This window comes from Archocentrus centrarchus, chromosome 8 (genome assembly GCF_007364275.1).
Source record: "Archocentrus centrarchus isolate MPI-CPG fArcCen1 chromosome 8, fArcCen1, whole genome shotgun sequence".
In the NCBI taxonomy this organism is placed as follows: domain Eukaryota; kingdom Metazoa; phylum Chordata; class Actinopteri; order Cichliformes; family Cichlidae; genus Archocentrus; species Archocentrus centrarchus.
In genome coordinates, this window is record NC_044353.1 from 5,653,831 (window position 1) to 5,676,625 (window position 22,795).

The 22,795-nt window shown below is 41.7% G+C and overlaps 1 protein-coding gene across 1 annotated transcript; it reads left to right on the forward strand.

Moving 5' to 3' along the window:
- Nucleotides 1–389: 389 nt before the first annotated feature.
- Nucleotides 390–22,042, forward strand: fam83fa (family with sequence similarity 83 member Fa). Its single transcript, XM_030734933.1, has 5 exons — nucleotides 390–933; nucleotides 6,848–7,015; nucleotides 16,799–16,920; nucleotides 19,801–20,588; nucleotides 21,375–22,042. Exons 1-5 carry the CDS (start codon nucleotides 460–462, stop codon nucleotides 21,422–21,424), a joined length of 1,602 nt encoding a protein of 533 aa, XP_030590793.1. The 5' UTR covers nucleotides 390–459; the 3' UTR covers nucleotides 21,425–22,042.
- The last annotated feature ends 753 nt before the right edge of the window (nucleotides 22,043–22,795 follow it).

Genomic DNA, 22,795 nt, shown 5'->3' on the forward strand with positions numbered 1-22,795 from the left:
ACATTTTGTGGTTTGCAGTGAGCTCCACTAATATAACTCACATCCATTTCTGGATCAAACACTTTCACACAATCCAATAGACATCCTGCTCGTGGTTCAGAAGCAGTGTCCCAAAGGGCCTTGCTGGCAACATGCCCCCCAGTTTTTTGTTTTTTTTTCTTTAGGTGGTTTTGTTTGTTTAGATCGTGTTTGGTTAAATCAAAATCAAGTCAAAAACCATTATTTGGGAACCAACACTGACCAACTTCCATTTCTGTTTTATTCTGAAAGTTTGCAAGCGGGATGTTGTTTAATAATGTGGGAGAGGCTTTATCCCCCCTGGACTGTTGGCTCCTCCTCCTGGGTCTACCTGAGCGGCTCCTGTACCTGTCCGTACAGGTTCAGGTTTAACAACAACAGCAGCAGCAGCAGCAACAGCAGCGGCAGTGGCGGCTTACTGTGGGGAAAGTTTTTAGGGCCATGGCGGAGTCTCAGCTGGTGTGCATGGATGATGAGCACGTTAACGAGAAGGTCCCGGAGTCCAGGCCGGAGTTTTACTACAGCGAGGAGCAGCGCGCGGCCCTGGAGCAGCTGCTGAGGAACGGGGACGGAGCCTTCAAGATGCGCCTCCAAGAGGACAACACCAAAGACTTCCTCTGCGCCAGGGAGGTCAAACTCATCCGCAAAACCTTCCAGGAGTACGACACGGACAGCGACTCCGAGTCCGGAGAGCAGGACAAGTCCAAGGGCTCCTCCAGCGCGGACTCCGGGGTCCACTCCACCTACTGGCCCCAGATGTCCGACACAGAGGTCCCGACTCTGGACATCGGCTGGCCCGGCAGCAGCGGCGTCTATAAGGGGGTGACCCGGGTGTCCGTGTACACCCACCCCCCAAAAGAGCAGGCACCGCACATCAAGGCGGTGGTGAGAAAGCTCATTCAGGAGTCACACAAGGTAACACTCAGAAAAGGAGAGAATTCACCCTGTTTACGTGATTTAGCAGAAACGTTTGAAAGCTTTGGTTTGAATATCACATGTGTCCATAATAAACCTCCAACTATGAAACACCCTGGCGTGTAGGAACTTTAGTCCTTTCATTTTTCATACTGAAGCCTAAAAACATTCAGGGCTGCCGGTAGCTGTTCAGACTATGATGTAGTGCTTGCAAAGTCAGAAAATAGTGAGAAGTGTTGAATTTCCCCCAGATTTAACCCCAATCCCAAAGATATTCAATTTCTACAGATATAATATAGAGAAACTCTGAGTAAGAAGCAACATCTGAGCATTTCTGGGGTGTATTTTGCTCAAAAACAATTCTTAAATGAAAAATAAATAAGTGACTTCATTTTAAAACTGCCGACAAATACTTTTCATTGTTTGCATCAAACAATAAAGCAGGTAGAAGAAACACCTGCAAATTTAAATTTAGGGGAAGGATGTCTAACAAAACCTCAAACCTCCGGTCGATGAGTCATCTCTTACACCTTCAGCAGACAAAGAAAACAAATTTGTTACCCGGTGGAGTAATTAAAGGAGAGAGTCCCTGACCTACTTGTAACAAAGAAGAATAATAACTACTCACCTGACCACTGAGCCAGTTACGGTCACTCCTCGTGTTTCCCGCCTGCAGTAAATGCCAGTTTATCTCCAAAATCATTTTTTTCTGTCATATAATAAACTGAATATCAGATGACAAGAGACATCTCCAGACAACACGGTTTTCTGACATTTCATAAAGTAACTCCATGAAAAACATTCAGGTGTTTTTCGAGCACCTGTGCTGAACATTTTTCTGTATTTTTAGGCCACAGTGGTAATTAAAAAACTCAGCAGCAGACACTTTGTTAAATAAAATTCAAATGACTTTCTGTTGGGATCGTGCTGATATTTGAAGGCACAGCGTAGTAAGGTTTATTCAGGTTATTTTTGTGTTGCCTGCTGAGAGGCAAGAAACAAGCGCCGGAACAAGCGCCGGTACCCCCCTACACACACACACACACACACACACACATATTCATTAAGTGTATCCTGATATTCTCTTTTCATAACTTAATGATTAACTTAACGACTGCCTTCGTGCAGGGTGCTCAGGGCACGTCTGGAAATTGTAGCCTCTTTGAACATGTGCTGCAGTGGTGCGTCTAAACCCTAACGCCTGCTTAGAGAATTTTCCAGTAAGGTTGAAACAGGTGAGGGCTAACGAAGCCAGCGTGGGTAAATAAAATTATAAAAGGTAAATGAATGGGAGAGTCCTGTGCAAGTTTTAACAAGCTGAGTCATGAGTGGTGCAGAAAGCAAAGGATAAATGTCAGCTTCACATCAGGACATGCACCCAGCAGAGCAATTAAAACCTCCTCCACGATCCACCAGGCCAGGTTAGGATTGGCACCTAAGAGGCATATTTTTAAAAAAAATTCTCCTCACCACTCAGTTTTCCATAAGTCCATCTCATTGGCTGACCCTGCAGGAGTGAAAATCGAAGCTAATGAGGGGAATCGCTCACCTGTGATTGGCTTTGACAGGCAGCACCAGAGGCTGTATTTGCTGGATAAAACGATGAGGGTAAAGATGTGCAGAATTCATCTTATTTTAATAGGTAATCCACTTCATTATCCATCTACAGCAGTCTATTCAGAGCCGTGTCAGCTTAATGAATCAGTCACAGGCTGAGATTGCTCCCCTTGAGCTAAAATAAATCATCCCCTCCTAAAAACCTGACAGATACTTGAAAGCGTCCTTCGGGAGTTAAAGTAGTGCACGCACACGCACGCTAATCCTGGAAGCATAACATTACCCTACAGGAGATCATTATCTCAATTCGAGAGAAGAGCTGAGTTGTACATAAGAGAGAGCGACGGTTACCGGTTGAGCTACATTCAGGAGTTAGAAAACGGATAATGTCACCTGAAAGAACAGCAAAAGGCTCTGCCACTCAGGTGATGTCATGTGCATTTAAGACCCCATGCAGAATTAAAAAGCTGCACTTCATCAGTGTCCCATCAGGAGAAGTCATTTACACAAGGTGTTGCCCGCTTACATCAGAAAGCTCAAGTGTTTATACTTGTTCTAATCTGCCACAGTGGAAGGTTTTCCATTATATCACATGTGATGATAGACACCAAATAAAAACGAGCCAAAGCCCAGCCGTGCACAAAGACAGGCAGCAGCAGTGCTCCCCATTAAACACCCAAACACTCAAAGCTTTCCAGGTGTTTCCAGGTCGTTAAATGTAACAGTAAAAATATGACATTTATCTTTTTTCATGTCTAAAATGTCACTTCAGTCAGTACTAAATAAACTGTCTGTAGATTCTGTCCTTCATACAAGCGGATAGACTGTATATAAAAGATGAACATAGCCTTTGGGGTGAAAAAAAATGGTGCTGAATTCGATCAGTCAGAGTTGTTTAACTGTATAGAAGATGATGATGATGCTGATGGGCATTCAGAAAGATCTCACTTAAACATAAATGTGTCAGCTGTGGGCATCACTTTGGTTTAAAGGGGGACTGGTTATGTTTTTCTCTATTTCCTCTAATAGACGCATCAGTGCTGAAAGCTCCAGGTGATCCCGGTGAGCCAGAAGCTCAGACTGCTCTAAACACACTTTTTACTACTCATGGTGGTTCTGTGTGACAGAGAGGACTTATCCTTAATATGGTCATCTCAGGCACAAAAGCCCCACCCACCTGCTTTTCAAACACTCTGTTTACAAAGAGCAGCAAATCAGGAGGAAGTTGGCTTAATGGGGGTAGGAGCTAAAACGGCATGTTTCAGGCAGAGGGTGACTTGAGGGGCTGCACTAAAGCCCAGTGTAAGATAATATGGATTATTTTGTACTATGAATCACACAAAGTCCAAGAATAAAAGTGCTAGTTAATGTTTAATGTTTCTTTTTTTCAGACTGTGCTGCTGCTGCTGACGGGCACCTTAAATTAGTCTCAAAAGCCTTCATTGAAAGCCAAATTGACAGGTTTCTGTATCATCTAATAGGAGTGGCTGGTTAAAATAACACCTTCACAAAGCTGAGCAGTGTGACGCCTGAAACTTTAGCCCAAATTTGAGGTTTCTTACTTGTACATACACTTACTTCATTATTTGAAACTTTGGCCATGTTTAAATATGAATTATAAGGAAAAGCATATGTGGAAGAAAATGGACAATAAGGCCCCTTTAATGGTTGGTTTAGCAACCAGAGCTCTTGGAGGGTCATTGAAATTGAACCGCTTACAACCTTGACAGGTGAAATAACTGTTGGTGATCAGAGTGGGCGTGTACTCATTTAAGCTTTTAGGCAACAAGAAAGTGTTGCTTTTATTTCCAGAAAATCTCTGAATAGTTCAGCTGCATCATCATTGTCTCGATGGATGTTCTTCAAAATAAAACGCACAGTAAGCAGTTAGGATGGATAATTTGATGACACGGCTTCACTGAGAGTCATGCCAGGTTAAACTTGTGTCTTCCAGGAGAACTAGTTTCAATTTGCTGGATGCGTCCCAAACATGCTGCAATAAGGAAGTGGGGGGGAAAAAAGGATTCACATGCTTTCAAGGGTGTAAAAAAAAACAAGACAGGCTATAAAACGCCTCACAGCAAACAGCAGTCTTACTGGGCTAATAAATCCAGTACATGATTAAACTGTGTGCAGTAAAGTGTTACAAATGCACTGTTAGGATGTACCTGGTGATTTGTCACTCAGATTAGCGGCGCTTCTAAGTCGCAGCCGTTGCTGGCATTTGTCCAAACTGTCTTTGCTAAAACTTCTAATCACCTGGAAAAACGAGTTATGCTGAAGTATTAACTGCTGCTGTGCTGGAAAGTTGCGTGTTTAAATTTCATATCACAAGGCTAATGACAGGTTAGCACCTCGGTGCCTTTGTTCGGGCTGGCAGTGGGAGTGGTGAAGACAGTCAGGTGTTTTAATGTTTAAATGGTGCGGTTGGATTTAAAAATAAGCTCAGTGACTTTTACCAATCAGGCTGGTCTGAGTTGTTTTACAGGAAGAGAACAGAAGTGGGTTCAGCTTTCAGTTCTAGTCACGCGTACTTTATTAGTGGTGCACTTGTCGGTCCACACTGACACGATAGCATCACACATTTGCTGCAGATTTGTCAGCTGCACATCTCAAAGGTACTCCATTAGATTGAGAACTGATGACTGTGAGGTCATTTGAGTGCAGTGAACTCGCTGCCATTTTCAAACCAATTTGACGATTTGAGCTTTGAGACATTGTAACGAGGGGTTCCTAGTTCTGAGATAAATCCAAAGGTACGCTGTAGCCACAGACTTATGCTGTAACCTGACGTGCACCTTCCTAGTATAGCATCAAGTCGGTTAAACTTCTGGGGATATTGATGTTCTGGTCAGTAAGCAGCAGAGGGGGTTGTTGATCAGTTTCATCTGCTTTGGTGTTAATAAAATTATCAACAGGTGCACTACAGGGGCAACAATGAGACAACCCCCAAAACAGGAATGGGTTAAAGGTGGAGGTCACTGACATTTCTCCCTCCTCATCTTTTCCGTTTTCTCACTAGTTTAGTATTTGGGTAGGGTCAGTGTCTAACCTCAAACTGGCGGCCACACAAACTACTGAGTACCGTTTTGAGTTGCTGTAATGAAATTTTGTCAAAATGGACGAGCCTGCTGCATCATTTTTTCACTTTGAAGTGTTTTTGTTCACATGAGTGTAAATGTATTATTAATGATTTGGATGGGTGCTCGAATACTTTTGACAGTATAGTGTAAATGTAGTGTATATCATTGACCTACTAACTGCTGCATAAATGGGAAACAATGTAAATAAACTGAGCATATTTGATCTGCTAATGTTGATAACATGGTTTCTGCTATGATGATATTTCTAATTTATTTTTCTATTAATTATTGCTGACTTTGCCTTTATTTGTGTCAAAGATTTCATATCAGACAGAACCTGGCTGATATGAAAGGCTCTCCGGTTTGTCCATTTTAACAGCGTGTAACCAAAAACCTCTTCCACTTCAGAGGACGTCTTTGACTCTATTAAAGTTTACGTTTCTGTTCTCATGACTAATAGCACAAAAAGATTAAAAAAACAAAAACAAACTTACTCCTGACAACTTTCTGGTTTTATTTCACTTATTTTCTGTTATTATGCAGCCATGACTGCAGTGACATAACCGTGACGTCCGCTCGTTATCGATCTGTCAGTTATGAGTGGGTGTATGTTTGCATAGATGCACTGTATTTCTACATGACTCATTTCATGACAAATTCAAATATCTTAACCTATCTTGACCTAACATGAGGGGTGCCAAATTCATGTCAGATGTGTGGGACCAAAATGCAAAAATACAACAAAACTTGTTAATGTAAGTGGGCCGGACCAGGAGTCAAACTGCCAACCTGACAGTTAAAAACCAGACTTGATGGCCTCTGTCACCTGCAGCTCCATGCAAAATGTCCCTACGTTTAGCACTCAGCAAATGCAGCTGGTGTAATGGAGTGGGCAGGACCGTTAAACAACTGTTAAACAACTTTAAACTCAGCCTGAAATGAGAATTACAGCCAGCATGCTGTGAACACATGCAGTGCAGACACTAAATGTTTGGTATTTGTGTTTCTGTCTGAGGGAGGGGGGCCCTCGATCGTATGCTATCTTTCTAAAATGGCAACTTTGAGAATCCTGATCCAGCCGGTTTCAATGTTTAAATACCATCCAGTTATTTTTTTTTATATATGCATACTGTTCTAGATTTTTTTCCTTACTTCAGCATTAGCTGTTTTTTTAAATAAAAAAAACACAACTGTTCAAATAAGTGAAAAGGCGTAGAAGTGTAATGGATATGCATGGGTAATGTGAGATGACTCCTCTCCCCTCTGTCTTGCAGGCAGTGGCCATCGTAATGGACCTCCTCACAGACCTGCAGATCCTCCAGGACCTGCTGGATGCTTCGTCACGGCGTGGCGTGGCTGTTTACGCTGTGCTGGAGGCCAGGGGAGTGCCCCACTTTCTGGATATGTGCTCTCGGCTGCAGATTAACGCGATGCATCTGCGGGTGAGGAGAGAGCTCAGCAAACAGAGCTGCAGAGGGAGGAGGCTCTCTAACAGTACACAAAGAGGAAATGAACATGGGAAAACAGCTCAGTGGGTCACTGCTCTGAATCTTGTAACAATGGCGATGACTGCGGGAATTATCACAGATTAAAACGTAAAATGAATCATGCACTGGGAACTCTGGGAAATCCCTGACAAGTTAATTACCTCAAAGGTCTGATCTAGTTCAAACATGACCCTGGAAAACATGGCAGTAAGTTATACAATGAAGTTTTAGATTAACGGCTTTACTTCCAGGCTCCTAAAAGGTTAATGTGACCAAGTCACAAAAATCTGAGATGACATTTTCCCACTTAACCCTCAGGGTAGTTTCAGGTTCGTTTTCTCATAACTCAGCCTTCACAGCAATACACTGGAGGTAACAGGACTTTAATTTGTGAAACCAACCAATTTCCTTCTTGGAAAAGTGTCCATCATTGTGTGGATAACATGGTTTTTAATGGGACCTGTAGACACTGGTGCGCCAATACAGAGTTTTACTGTGAGTGCGATTTAAGTAAAACTGACCAATTTGGATAATATAAAAGAGCCATAATACACACACTGTGTTTTATATGTCAAATTGTCTAAGTTAGAGATATTATAGTGTAGTGGCTATCTCAGTTCTTCTCGTTCTGGTGTAATTGTATACTTAAAATAACCACACTCGGGACGGACTGGCAACTGTTTTAACGCGTCGGTTCATCAGCAACAACGACGAAGACGGTAAAACCATCGTGTCGCTCCACCGTCCGCTTCTTTATTTATTTTCACCAAAAAACTTTCAAAATAAAGTTCAACTTCCTGGAGAAACCTTCAAAATGAACTGAAATGACACAAACATTCTCAAACATAAAATTAAGAGTGTGCATCAAAATTGTTACTTCCACAAATCATGACTCAAATATAAATGGCGCTTACATTCCGGCCCCTAATTGTTACTGCTGGGCCAACAATTACACATTATCACATTAAAGCGTCATTTAATCTTAAACTCAAAAGTCATTCATTTAAAGTGGAATCCTGTGAGACATAAATCTTGTGCCTTAAACCCAAATCTCCAACACATAACATAAAATTTCAAACTTTCTCATCCATTTCAAGCAACAAACACAACTTATCTATTGGCCTCTCCAAAACACTGGTTTTGGTCTTGACAAACACACGTCTGACAAATCCCTTTGAGTCAGGAATAGTTCTCTCAACCTTTCCCAGTAGCCAGGAGCTCCTTGGAGCAGTGTCATCAACTATGAGAACAACATCTCCTGGTTCCAGATTTCTCCTGGTCACTAACCATTTCTGTCTTTCTTGCAGAAGTGGCAAGTATTCTTTGATCCAGCGCTTCCAAAAGATTTCAGACAGGTACTGCACTTGTCTCCATCTTTTCTTGGCATACAAGTCCTCCTTCTGGAACAAACCAGGTGGCAATATTGGTTGCCCTTTTAGAAGAAGTAGGTGGTTGGGTGTAAGTGCCTCTAAATCATTGGGATCGTTTGACACTCTTGTTATTGGTCTACCATTGACAACCGCCTCAACTTCACATAACAGTGTCTGCAAATGTTCATCGTCAAGAGGTTGCTGTTTCAGCATCTGGTTGAGAACTCTCCTCACTGAACGTATTTGCCTTTCCCAGATTCCTCCAAAATGTGACCCTGCTGGAGGATTAAATATCCAGGTAACACCTTTCTGAATCAGCATTGCTGAGATTTTTGAGTGGTTCCATGCTTTAATTGCTTCACGCATCTCTTTTTCCGCACCCACCAGGTTAGTGCCATTATCTGATCTCATGACAGATACCTGGCCTCTCCTAGCTACAAATCTCCTAAATGCATTTATACAGGAATCAGTCTCAAGTGAATGGGCAACTTCTATGTGTATAGCTCTAACAGTAAGACATGTAAACAATACACCATATCTTTTAACTCTGCTACGCCCACACTTGACCTCAAAAGGTCCGAAATAGTCTATGCCAACATTGGTAAAAGGAGGTTTATCAGGCATCAAACGATCTTGTGGCAAATTTGCCATCCTTTGTTCACCAGGTTTTGCAAATGTCTTCTTGCATGTAACACATTTTGACAGTATCTTTCTGATTGCTGAGTTTGCCTGTGGAATCCAAAACCTTTCTCTCAGGCTGGATAAGGTGTAATTCCTTCCACCATGACCGGTTTCTTGGTGAATGTGTCTCAGAATTAAATCAGAAATGTGATGACCTTTAGGAAGAATCACTGGATGTTTAGCATCTGTTGGTAATTCAGCTTTATGCAGTCTTCCTCCAACCCTTAAAATCCCATCCTGGATAAAAGGATCAAGCTTTGCAATGTGACTACTCCTTCTAAGGTTATCACCTTTCTGAAGAGTTGCAAGTTCATCACGGAAGCTCTGACCTTGACAACACTTAATGATCACAGATTCTCCTACTGCAACGTCCGTAACAGTGAGTGGCGATACCTTGATACCTGATCTAAACCGCTGCATTTGATTCGCAACTTTTTCAGCCTTTTTCTTACTATTTTCACAGTCATTTGGTTGTGACATGAGCAGCTTCCGATGCGTGCTCAGCTTGCTGAGTAGCTGCTTAAATATCACCATCCAGGAAACTGCCTTTTTTAGACGGTGCCAATCGGAATAGTGCCAGATGAGCTTGTTTAGTGGGCTCACATGCACCTCTGTAAATTGTACACTCATTACTTCTTTAACCTCAACATCATTCTTTTGTATTTCTCTAATATCCGGTGAAATCGGCCAGTTTTCCTGGTCCTTTGCTAAAAACTCTGGCCCAGCAATCCAGTCAAGACACTTTGTAAAAGTGTCTGCGCTCATCCCTCTTGAAGCGTGATCAGCGGGATTTAGATCAGAGTTCACGTACATCCATTGACTTGTCCTTGTATTGTCTCTAATAAAAGACACTCTATTTGCTACAAATGTCTTAAACCTGACATTATCACTGGAAATGTACTTTAGCACAGTGGTACTGTCAGACCAAAACACAGATTCTTCTGACAGCATTTGCAACTCCTTTCTCATGAGCCTGTCCATTTTCACAGCTACTGCAGCTGCTGTCAATTCAAGCCTTGGAATCGTTGTTTGTTTTAGAGGAGACACTCTGGACTTGCCAATGATAAATGAGCAGTGAATTGCCCCTTTTTTATTTGTCATGCGCATGTAAGTGACAACTCCATAACCTTTCTCACTGGCATCAGCAAAATGATGCAGCTGTGCTGACTTGACTGCTCCAAATCCAGTAGGTTTCAGACACCTGTCTACAGTGAAACCATGAAGTTTTGCAAGACCAGACTGCCATACTCGTGACCTTTGAGCTAGCTCTGACGGGATCTCCTCATCCCAAGAGAGTTTCCTGCCACACAATTCTTGCAGAATTATTTTGGCTGGTAAGATGGCAGGAGACAAAAATCCCAAAGGATCATATATTGCACTTACAAATGAAAGGATGCCACGCCTTGTATGTTTCATCTGCCTTTCATTCATTCTAATCTTGAACACATCTGACTCTGTGCTCCAGTTTATTCCAAGTACTCTCTCATCAGGTAATGTGTCATTACTCAGATCCAAGTCTTTAATCTCTTTTGCTCTTTCTGCTTCGGGAATGGAAGCGAGAACAACTCTGCTGTTACTCATCCACTTTGTCAAACGAAATCCTCCACTTTTACACAGTGCCGTTAAGTCCCTAACCATGTCACATGCTTTGGTTTCATCAGAAACTGAAAGAAGACAATCATCTACGTAAAAATTGTTCAGAACAGCATTAACTGCTGCTGCAGGCACCTTATCTTTTGCGTCTTCAGCTGCCTTCTTCAGTGCAAAGTTGGCACAGCTGGGAGAGGACGTTGCCCCAAACAAGTGCACTGCCATTTTGTATTCTTGTAGAGGTTCATTCAAGTTACCATTTGGCCACCAGAAAAACCGCAAAAGATTGCTGTCTTCAGGTGGCACTCGTACCTGGTGATACATAGCCTCTATGTCTGACATTAAAGCAATGTGTTCACATCTGAATCGTGTCAGTACTCCAATTAAGGAGTTTGTTAAATCTGGGCCTTGCAAAAGTTCTCCATTTAGTGACTTGCCTCGATAAGATGCTGCACAGTCAAAAACTACACGGAGCTTTCCCTTTTGGGGGTGGTACACTCCATGGTGTGGTAAATACCACACTTGCTCATTTTCAGACACAGACCTTTCCTGTGGTGCCTCAATGGCATAGCCTTTGCTCAGTAAGTCATACATAAAGCTCTGATACTCTTTGTGGAACTCTTTGTTTCTGACAAGTTTTCTTTTCAGATTTTCTGCTCTCTGCATTACCACATTGCGGTTGTTTGGCATTTTAATGGCTTTGTTTCTCAATGGGAGACCTATGCTATAATGCCCATCAACCATTTTGACTGTTTCATTAACAGAGTCCAAAAATTGAATGTCTTCTCGTGACAGTTCCTGTTTTTCTTCACAAGCTTTCTCTGGAAAGTCATAGTTGAACTGTTGCATCAACAGATTTTCAACGTTTGTCACAGAGATGCGATTCACTGATACACTTAGCTCTCTGTCAAAGGGAGCAGAGCAATGACCTCTCTTGAGAGGACCATTGATAACCCAACCTAGCACAGTTCGAACAGCGTATGGCCCATCATCCTGACTATGAATGACCTCCCAGGGTTCCATAGCCTTATGCACATCACATCCTATCAAAAGGCCAATGTCTGCATCTACGTGTGGCAACTGGATTTGCTGGAGGTGTGGCCACTTCTTTAAGTCCTCCTGTGTAGGAATGTTCTCTCTAGACACAGGAATGTCTGAATGAGTGTAAATGTCAGGTAAGTCAATGTAAATGTTCTCATTCAAACCACACACTTCTAAGCCTGAAATCTGGTAGCTTATCTCCAATTTTTCCTGTCCCATGGTGCGGAGCAGGATTTTTGTTTTCTTACCCTCTATGTCAAGCTGTCTCATCAGCTTCTCTGAGCAGAATGTGGCTTGGCTCCCATTGTCCATGAATGCATAAGTTTCTATTATCTTGTTGCCTTTCTTTAACTTGATGCACACGGGAACGATTGCTAAAACATGAATGTTTCTTCCGGCCCCGGTGGCGCCACAAATTCTGCTAGAAACGTGTGTTGCATCACTTGTCATGGGGCTATCAGAAATGCTTCTCTGAGCACACTCATTTACCTTACTGTCCTCTTCCCTAGTGCAATGAAGCATGCTTGGATGTCTTTTGGAGCAGTGCTCACATGATGCTCTCTTCTTACAGTCCTTGCTCAAATGACCTTGTGTCAAACATGCGAAACACAGCCCATTTACTCTAAGGAACTCTAGCCTTTCTTTATAAGGCTGGTTTCTGACCCTTTGACAATCTGCCAATGTATGCTGTTTTTCACAGTACATGCACGGCTTCTGAAAGGCACTACTACTTTGACAAGAAAGGTTTTTGCTACTTTCATTTGCAACTTGTGAAACACTCGTGGCAAATGTGCTTCCCTTTGGTCTGGATGCTCTAGTCATTCTCGCATTTGGATACGACTTCGCTTTATCTTCAGCATCCTTAATGTCACCAAACATAGGATCTGCAGCTATTCTTGCTTGTCTGTTCACGAAACTAACCAGATTCGAAAACTTTGCTCTCCTTCCACTGGCTTCCTGAATGTCAAATGCACAGATTCTCCACATGTCTCTCATTTTATATGGCAACTTAGATACCATTACTCTTAGATTAGTGGGATTATCCATTTCCTGCAGTTGATTAATGTCCTGCATCGCATTATTACAGCTAGTGAGAAACAGAGAGTAACTATGAAGTGCCTTACCATCATCTGGTTTGATCTGTGGCCAGTTGAATGCTTGAGTCATGTAGGCAGTTGCAATTCTCAGTTCGTTACCATAATTATATGATAGCAACTTCCTCGCCTCACTATAACCTTGTTGGGGATTCATGTGTTGACAACTTCTTACCAAGTCTCTGGGTTCACCTCTGGTAAACTGTTCAAGGTAATACAACCTGTCACTGTCACTATCAGTTTTATCATGAATGTTATGGTCAAAGGCTCTTGCAAACGATATGAACTCAAGTGGATCACCACTAAAGATTGAAACATCTCTTTGGGGCAAATGTGACAGTCTATGCTGTTTGACTAACATTTCAGTAATGTCATTTTGTTTCAACATCACCTCACATAAGTTGACTGGAACACCACTGACATCAGTTTGGTGTATATTATCATTTTGTTTTACATAATGATCATTTCCCTTTGACTGCTCATTAGGTTCACGATATACCTTTGGCTCTTGAATGCTTAACTGGTGAATACCTGATAATTCTTCATCAGCAGCCGCACAATCATATACATCATTTTTGCAGTTATCATATTCACAAGCTTCTAACACCTTTATCTTGGCTGTTGAAGCAGCAATAGCTGTCTCGATATCAAGCTGCTCCTTCTTTGCCTTCAACTTGCATTCTTCAATGTCTAAAGCTTGTCGCTGCTTCAGGGATGCTGCACGTGCGAGAAGACCAGCACGCTCAGCTTCTTCTTTTCGCCGCACAGATGATATGGATGAGACTCTGGATGATCGTGATGTGCCGCTACTGACTGCGCTTCTTGCTGCACTGAGACCAGATTTCTCGTTGGCTGGTGTATCGGTCACTGACACACTATCATCTGGGCTCACATCTTCTTGATGCTGCTGCCTCGTCGCAGTAATCCATTTTTCAACTTGAGTTATGAAATTGCTAAACTGTTCTTTCTTTGGTTTGAACCAAAATGTTTGGTCCGCCCCCTTTTCATCTTCTGGCAACAGCATCTGTACATCATCGTTTGCACGTATAAACTCGACGTGTAGTTTTGAGAGTTCATTTAACTGTTCATCAACAATCTCAAGACTCTCATTATCTTTCATTAGTCCATTAATTTTATTCATTTTCAAAGTTAATTGTGACAGCTTGGACCTTCTTGTGTTTACGTGCCTGCCCAGCCGTTCTTCCCGACCCTTTTGGGTGTACTTTTGTGCCCTCTTGTGGCCAGCCTCGCTGCTGCAGCTCCGTGCTCTGTACCTGGAATTGCTCATGTTTTCGTCCGCCATCTTAACTTCTTTTACGCAGCTTGCAGTTCAACAAGTATTCGTAGAAATGGCCTATGACACAAAGCGCAGGCTTTCGTAGTAAATGTCATCTTCTTAGGACCAAAACAAACTCGTTGTCTTATTTTATTAGAAGCTGAGTATCATAATTTCCTTCAATTCTGGCACACCTCGTACCGTAGCTCGCAGCGCATCACAGTCCAGAACATTTGCAGAGGCTTATCCCTTTATGTCTTCTTCATAGACACAACTCTTAAGACTTATCTGCTGTGTCGTATTCAGTCTTGTTCAGCTTGTGCGATCTCATGGTGATGCAGTTGTCTCTCTCTGAAGCCTGATGGTTTTACTTGATGTAGTGGCTATCTCAGTTCTTCTCGTTCTGGTGTAATTGTATACTTAAAATAACCACACTCGGGACGGACTGGCAACTGTTTTAACGCGTCGGTTCATCAGCAACAACGACGAAGACGGTAAAACCATCGTGTCGCTCCACCGTCCGCTTCTTTATTTATTTTCACCAAAAAACTTTCAAAATAAAGTTCAACTTCCTGGAGAAACCTTCAAAATGAACTGAAATGACACAAACATTCTCAAACATAAAATTAAGAGTGTGCATCAAAATTGTTACTTCCACAAATCATGACTCAAATATAAATGGCGCTTACATATAGTATTTTACAAAGAGCTTAAGAACCCCTCATCTCTTGATATTTTGCTAGGAAAATGGGAAATGGGTGCAGTGATTTATTGAAATGTGCAACCATGCATAGAAATACAGTATATAAGGTAACAGCAGAGTTGGTATATTTCCAGTGAGTATGAAGGTCAGTATTTTGTGTGACCTCCTTTATTCTTCAACACAGTCTGAACTCTGAGGCAGCTATCCCATAATTTCTTTAATTAGTCTTCAGGAACAGTTCTCCAGGCTTCTTGAAGGACATTCAAAGCTCTTCTTTGGATGTTTCTGTTTTTTTGTTCCGTTCTCTGTCAGGATGATCCCACACTGCTTCAGTAATGTTGAGGTCCGGGCTCTGGGGAGGCCAATCCATCACTGATAGTGTTTCATTATGTGTTATTCTATCCAGATATGCTTTTACTGTGCTGGCAGTGTGTTTGGGATCATCGTGTTGGAAAATGAAGCTGTTACCAATCGGATGCTTTCCAGATGGAGTTGCCTGGTGGATCAAAATCTGATGGTACTTTTTGGAGTTCATAATTCCATCAATTTTGACAAGATCTCCACACCACTGGCTGAAATGCAGCCCCAAACCATGACAGAGCCTCCAGCGTGTTTTGCAGATGGTTGTAGACAATCACTGTTGGACCTCTCCTGACCTCTTCCGTACGTATGGATGAAGGTTTGAACCAAAAATGTCAAATTTGGATTAGTCACTCCATCGGACCTGTCACAACACATTTTCAGTCCAGTTCTTGTGTAATGTGGCGTACCTCAGCCAAGTTTTAGGCTCTGGGAATCACCTTGTTGGAGCAAAAATCAAATTTCATGCCTGTCAAACTGTGTTATCATTGGCATTTTTTTAATAGACTCAACTAAAGAAATGGGAACAAATGATTTATTTTTGGGACTGGACTGAAAATGATTGAAAAAGCAGCCGATGTCCAAAAAAAGACCTTCAGGAAGCCTGAAGAACTGTTGCTGAAGACCACTTTAAATATTATAACAAAGTCTGGCTCCTTGGAAACAAAACATAAAGAAGTAAGGGATGGCTCAAGACTTTTGCACAGTACTGTATGTGTTTAAAAATTGATACTGATAACTAAAGAGATTTCATAAAGGATCAATAGAGCTGAAATGGATCATTAACGGTTTTGCAACACTTGAACTCGTTAGATAAAAGTAGCAGAAGCAGTGGTTAGAAACTGTTAACACATAAACAGCGTTGAAATTGATCATTATAAGTCTTCGGCAAATGCGTTCATTTACTAGTTGGAGCACTTATGGAAAATGTGTGAAACAAAAAATGTATTTTCCAGGTCAACAAGGAGGGTCAAACAAAAGATTTTTGTGGAATTCCTGGAAAACTGAATGCTGATTTAGTGCCTGAGAGTCAATACTGGTGCGAGTTAACTGCTGCTTCATGCGATGAAGAAGCTGAGAAATGAAATAAGTAGATTAAGAGCAAACACTGAGTCAGACTGTCATCCTAGCTCCACCGTGTCATAATACCTGTCTTATCTGCTGTACGGAGTTTTATAGTTCCACTCTGGCCTAACCGGAGCGGTGGGATAGCCGTTGTGGTATCAGGTGTTCAGGCTGTGAAAGGCGCTTTCAGAGCGCTGGGCTCTGTTACTCTTACTTGTGACTAATGAACATTCATAGGTCCTGAGAGCAGATCCAAAGGCTGTAACTTGAAGCTTCACCTCCACGCCAGGGCTGACAGCACAGTAGAGCCTCCTCCCAGGTTGTTTACTCAGCGTTTACGTCCTCTTCCTTTCCCCGTTCCCTTTAAGTAAACAGCAGTGTTTGGGTTTTTGGCTTTATTTAATAACAAAGTTGACTTTATGTTTCTGGGTGTGACTGCAGAAGTTTGACTTGGCATCTCTGTAAAAACGGCCAGTCGTGCTTGACAAGGCCACAGATGCCTGATGGCTCCGTTTACTCAGGCCTACCTGTGTGATCAAGCAGGTGTTTCTTTTGCAGAATCTCCGTGTGCGGATGCTGAAAGGTGCAGGGCTGGCCCTGTCCTTTGGAAAACTGCCAGGCTCCTTGTGCTCCAAATACATGCTGGTGGATTTAGAGAAGGTCATGTTCGGATCTTACAGGTGAGTATCAAACCAGTGTTTCTTTTTGCAGTCTGGTTCATTTAAGGGAAGCGGGAAACATTTAGTAGGCAAAGTGTGTGTTTTATTTATTTATTTTTTTTATATTGCTTTGTTTAATTAACTTTAAAACACTTTTTGTATCTTTTGTATGAACATAATTCTGTTGTGAGGCATTTTCTCTAAAAGCAGCAGCCGCAATACAACAGAAAATCTATTATGCCTGCAAATAACTCCTTAAAGACTCTGAAGCTTATTAAACTTGTGAAATGACTGAAGTGCTTTTTAAATGCGCCCTCTTCTTGTCTGCTAAATGTATTGTTGTAGGTCCGCTTGTTGATGTTTACGACCTGGGAGATTATGCAGCAAAGCAAACAGCTGAGTGCTTATTTAAAATGATAAACTAGTTTCAGAGAAACCATTAAAACTACATTTGTTAACCCAGTGTGAAAGTTTGGATCCGCATGACATTCATTTTGTCAGTCAGGGTGCTGACACAGGTGAATTAATCATCCAGCAGTGAAAGGTTTTTACAGTTGGTTAAGTCCCTGTTGTGGTTGCAACATGCACATGTTACAAGCCATTTTACCTCTGTCTGTACCTGTTTTACTTGATTTACCTCTCATATCTGGCTCATGTATCTTTAATTCATTGCACTAGTACATTGTTTTGTTTTATTCTCTTCCTTTTTGTTCTCTTTTTTTCCTTTCCATTATTGCAAATGCTACAGCTGCCAGAGCCACACAATAAAGGCCTCCTGCCTCTCCCTACCTTTCACATTAAAAGCCCTCGACATATATGCTGCATGGCTGCTGTGCTCTTGCAGTAGCAGAGGACACTCTCTGAGCTAATAAATAAAGAAGTAGGTCAAAGAGCACAAATAAAACCTTCGTTGGTTGTAATAGTAATGAAATGGAAGACCAATTTTCCTTTTCATATAAACAAGTAACACACTGTAAACCAAATAAATGAATAAACAAATATGTGAAATACATAAAATAATTTCTATATATATTTTTGTCCCTACTGTCGATAAAAATAAGTTAGAGGTGAAGATATGTAGTCCAGAAGGGTGGAAATCCTCTCCATGCCTCTCGTGTATGTCTACATATATTCCAGTTAACAGCATAAAGTGACTATGGCTCAAGTATTCTTTGCAAATTTCTGAATTTAAGAAAGTATGGAGCATTTCTGAAGGGCTTAATTTGAGCCTCGAGTTTGGGACATGTGGTCTGTATTTATTTATACTCACCACCTTGAACAGCCTCGTGCTCCACACAGCCGTATTCTCGCTGTTTGATCGCTGTTCTGAAAGCTGCAAGTGCATGAAATGAGTCTGAATGCACGTCATCTGACCACATCAAAGATGAAGAGAATCTCCCGTCACCTGTTCAGCACATCAGTAACTGACTAAAGTCAGAACTGGAGCGACTGATTTGAGAACGGTGAAATGAGCACAGTTGAGCGTTGACTCATGTTGACTACAAGTTTAAGTAGAGAGATTATAGCTAAGGGTGCAGAGCAGACGTGTGTGTGTGTGTGTGTGTGTGTGTGTGTGTGTGTGTGTGTGTGTGTGTGTGTGTGTGTACACTACTTAGGGTTACCACATTTTAAAACCCTTAAAAGGGCTCTTCAGTAACTGTGCTGTGGCCACTATTAGTGGCTGCAGCTATGTGGTTAACACTGGTGATTTATTTGAAGGTTTAGAAGCGATGCTATGGGGGGGGACTCAGTGATTCTACATTTTTAGACACCATCTTTCATTTTCTTATTCAGATCTATTGCAGCCACAACCGTGTAAAGTTGAGAAAATTTGCTGCTCTGATTGATTTGAATAGAACAGAATAGAATAGCTTTTTTTAAATTTTCGCTGAGGAAATCATGTTAAGAACAATGTTAAGAACAGTGAAATGCAGTTTAGCATCCTCTCTATGGCAGCGGATAAAAAGATAAAAACTGTACATATGCAAAACAACAATAAATAAATCAAAATATATTAAGACTAAGAGAAGCTTAGTACAAGCTTGAGATTATTTAAAGTGATGTGTGCAGTTGGTGGTGGTTGGGTTCCCAGTGATTGTCCATCAGGATAGATGATTGTCCATTAATTCCACTGATTATCCATCAGGATGCATAGGTTGACTGAGGGTGGGGGATTGATGAAGCTGTGTTTAATGGATGCATCTTGAGCAGTTTTTTCTTTTTCAAAATCCAACTGAAATCAGCAGAGAAGCTTCCAAACAGGATGTCAGGTCATTTCTCTTCTAGAGGAGCAGACACGGCACTCAGCCAATCATGAACAGTAATCTGTGGGAGAAAATGGAAAGCTTGCGGTTGTCCCGGCTCTGCCTCCAAAGAGTCAATCAACAGCTGAACTGGGCAACACATGAACCGACAGCTCAGGTTCATGGTAGTTTCAGCTGCTTGTTGGCAGTCGTATCTCTTTGCTCATCATCCTCCTAGTGTGTGCTTATCGTAGTAAAGCTGTAGATAAGTTTTTCTTGGCTAACTGTATCCATAGCTTGAGTCATCCAGTTATAGCACCACATGACAACTTGTAAACTGGCGCTGCATAAATGAATTTGCATGAAATTTTTTCAGTGCTCCGGTTGGTGTTTGCTTTAAACACATAAACTGGTCCATGAATGGTTACAAACTTGGTGTATGGACTTGGAAGCACTTCCTGTTGCTCAAAAAACCCTAATTTGACCACTGGGGTTGTTGGATTTAGCAAAAATATGATAAATAGGAGTGTATGTGTATGTATGTATATATGCTATAAATATGGACATGTAAGCTGTTGTCCTTCAGTGTTTTGAATCTCATATTTAAAGTTCACTTTCTGCCACCGCTTTGATTTACAGTCCTCTTTTTCTTCTGCAGCTTTTCGTGGAGTTCGTCTCGCCTGGACAGGAACACAATCACAGTGATGTCGGGACATATTGTGGACTTCTTTGACAACGACTTCCGGGAGCTGTACGCCGTGTCTGACCAGGTGGACCTCTACAGGGAGTTCAACATCACCAAACCGCCTCTTCCTACACCTGTGATGAAGCCAAAGGTGGAGCACATCCGGCCTCTGCCTGTCTCTGCATCTCGTTTTCAGGTATCAGTCGGGGACTCCAGGCACGTTGACCTGAAAGTTCCTGCACATAAGTACCACAATCCCAAGTACTCGCTGGTTTTTGGGAACAGTTTGGGTCTGACAGGTTCGCTACAGGATCTGTCGACTCCGAGGGACTCGCTGATGGGTGGTTTGAGCCAGAGGAACGGCCTGCAGAACGGCTTCCTTAATGCCAGCAGGGAAAAGCTGGACCGAGTCTCCCCACAGAGTCCTGGCTCGCCTACGGAGGGGGAAGATGAGGATGGAAAAGGAGACCAGAAGAAGAACCAGGTGGCTGGACCCAAGAAGCGGAGTTCCTTCAGACACTTCTTGAAAGGCAGAGGAGCCAATCCGAGTACAGAGACTATCGAGGAAGGCAAGGTCACTCCTCAGAGCCCCTCCCCCACATGTAAAGTCTCAGAGGCCAATGGGGTCGGAAGAGGCGAGTCCGAGGACTCGTTCGAGATCATTGAGAAACCAGGACCACTGAAAACCAAAAGCAAGAAGCCATCAAAGTTAATCCAGAGAAGTCTGTCTCTGCAGACCATCAGCATGGGAGACGAAGACGGTGCGTCATTACATTATTTCATTATTCAGTGGTTTGAGTGAGCAACAAGACTAATATTTACTGATTATTTTGTCTCTAAAATGTCAGGAAATGGTTAAAAAAAAAATAGAATTACAGCACTCCAAACTAACATGACCTTTTTAAATGTCCAGGTCTGTCTGATGATCTAAAATAAAAAAATATTTAGTTTGCAAAGTATTAAAACAGAAGTATTTCTGCATGGAAAAATCCCTTCAGTTATTGATCCTCTTGAAAATGTTTGGTGTTAACCTCTCACCTATAAATCAACTTAATTCTGCTCCAATCGAAACACAAAGTAACTCAAATATTGTCTTTCTGATGCCTGTTAGGGCAAATGTTGTCAAACGATTGAAAGAATTATTTAATCTAATTCAAATAAAATTTCCAGTGGTGCTAAATATTTAGATTTTGAATATAAATCTAGATGCAAACGACACTAGAGCATCATGGGATTAAAAAAGTCGTTAAAAAGCTGAAGTTTTGGGGGGACATTTTGGAAAAAAATGTCATTACTTTTTTACAAAGACACCTTATACTTAGTGAGAGATCTACATTTCAGTGTCATATGGAAAAAAAAACCTTTGTCCTTGCATTTTTAAGTTCTTTTTAAAGACGCTTATATTTTAAGGCATCATAGGGACCTGGAGGGACCCTGTGATGTCTTTTATTTTTTATATAATGGTCAAGAATTAAATATTTTGATAGAGTTAGGAATATGTGATTGTGAATTTACTAGAATGTTTGTTTTGTTTTTTTTCCCAACAGGATTCAAAAATCGCCGCCGACATCAGAAGAAGAACTGCATCCAGTCCTGAGAGGGAAAACACGAGGACTTTCTGACACTTGAGGATCTGGTTGAGTCTCACAGCAACCAGCCAACGTTTCTTTATGAGAAACAGGTGTAATCGGTGCCTCTGGACACGTACGCTGCTTCAGGCTACGCTGAAGGTTTCCACTAACGACACGCTGCAGCTGAACTTCCTCCAGAAATTTTTCGCCAAAGTGCTCATGGGAGATTTTATTGCCACTTTTTTTTTTTTCCTACAAATTTTTGTATTAAATTATTTTACAAGTGTTGCTTTAATGTTTTACAATAATGAACACAGAGAGAGTGGCCGATGACTGATCCAGGTGACGTGGATGGATTACAGCTGTTAGGTAGTCTGGTCTCCATGGAGACAGGAGAAGTGATCAGATGCGGTGTTGTACCTGCGTGTCACCTTACTGAGGACTCTTGGTAACAGAGTAAGTGTTTATGGGAGTGTGTTGTACAGGCTGTGAATAATGCATGAGGACCTGTGCGCCTGCACTTTGGGATTTTGTTTTTATACGCAGGTGAAACAGGTGGAGAATAAAATGTGAATCCTTGAGAACCACTTGAGATGCAAATGATCTGAACTCTGTAGCGGAGATTGAATAAAAATAAATGTGGAAACAATGGCAAAAAGTGTTTGTGTGATTCGTTGTCGGTTAAAGTGGAGCATGCAGACACACACATTATTTTCAGAAATGTAAAACCATGAAGAGATTTTAATTGGGATCAGCAGCGAATGTTCAAAGCTTTGTCCCACTGCACAGCAGGACGTGGGGGTCAGATTTTGTGCTGCTTACAAAGTTAAAAGGAACACAATGTCTCTCAGTGAGTGCACAAACTATAGCTGAGTGCTGCTGCTTGGTGAGCAGAAAGAAATCGATGAAAAGAATTAGTGAAAATGCTGAACTTACAGCAGATTTGAAACCAAAACCCTGAAAATAACCTGCTCCAGACCAGCTTCTTTAACACTAACTGCTCTTTAGTACGTCCTCATGAAGCATGATGATCACTGCTGTGAGTTTGAAGGATGTCAGGCAGAGAAGCTGAGATCATTCATATTTCCACCTTTAAAGCTTTATTTACAAATAAAATGATCACTTAGAGTTAGAAGCTCATGATGTCAGCCATAGCTGATATTTATGTTGGGATCGTAGCTTAAATGAAGGTTCTTTCACAATTGCAGAAGTGGACATAAACTGTATAGAAAAAGATGCACTCTTCCAGATGGCCAGCAGAGGGCGACTCTTCTAGTTACAAAAGACCTCCAGTTGTATAGAAATAAACAGGAAAATAACTTTACTTCTAGCTGGAGTTATGACCTCAGTAAACACTTTCTTGATGACTTTATGGGCTCAATTGCTAGTTTCAAGGT

Bases quoted from the DNA above. Each gene is read 5' to 3' on its own strand.
- fam83fa (XM_030734933.1), top strand. From the start codon at position 460: ATGGCGGAGTCTCAGCTGGTGTGCATGGATGATGAGCACGTTAACGAG. The intron at 934-6,847 runs GTAACACTCAGA...TCTGTCTTGCAG, and splicing joins TCATTCAGGAGTCACACAAG to GCAGTGGCCATCGTAATGGA. The intron at 7,016-16,798 runs GTGAGGAGAGAG...TTTCTTTTGCAG, and splicing joins TTAACGCGATGCATCTGCGG to AATCTCCGTGTGCGGATGCT.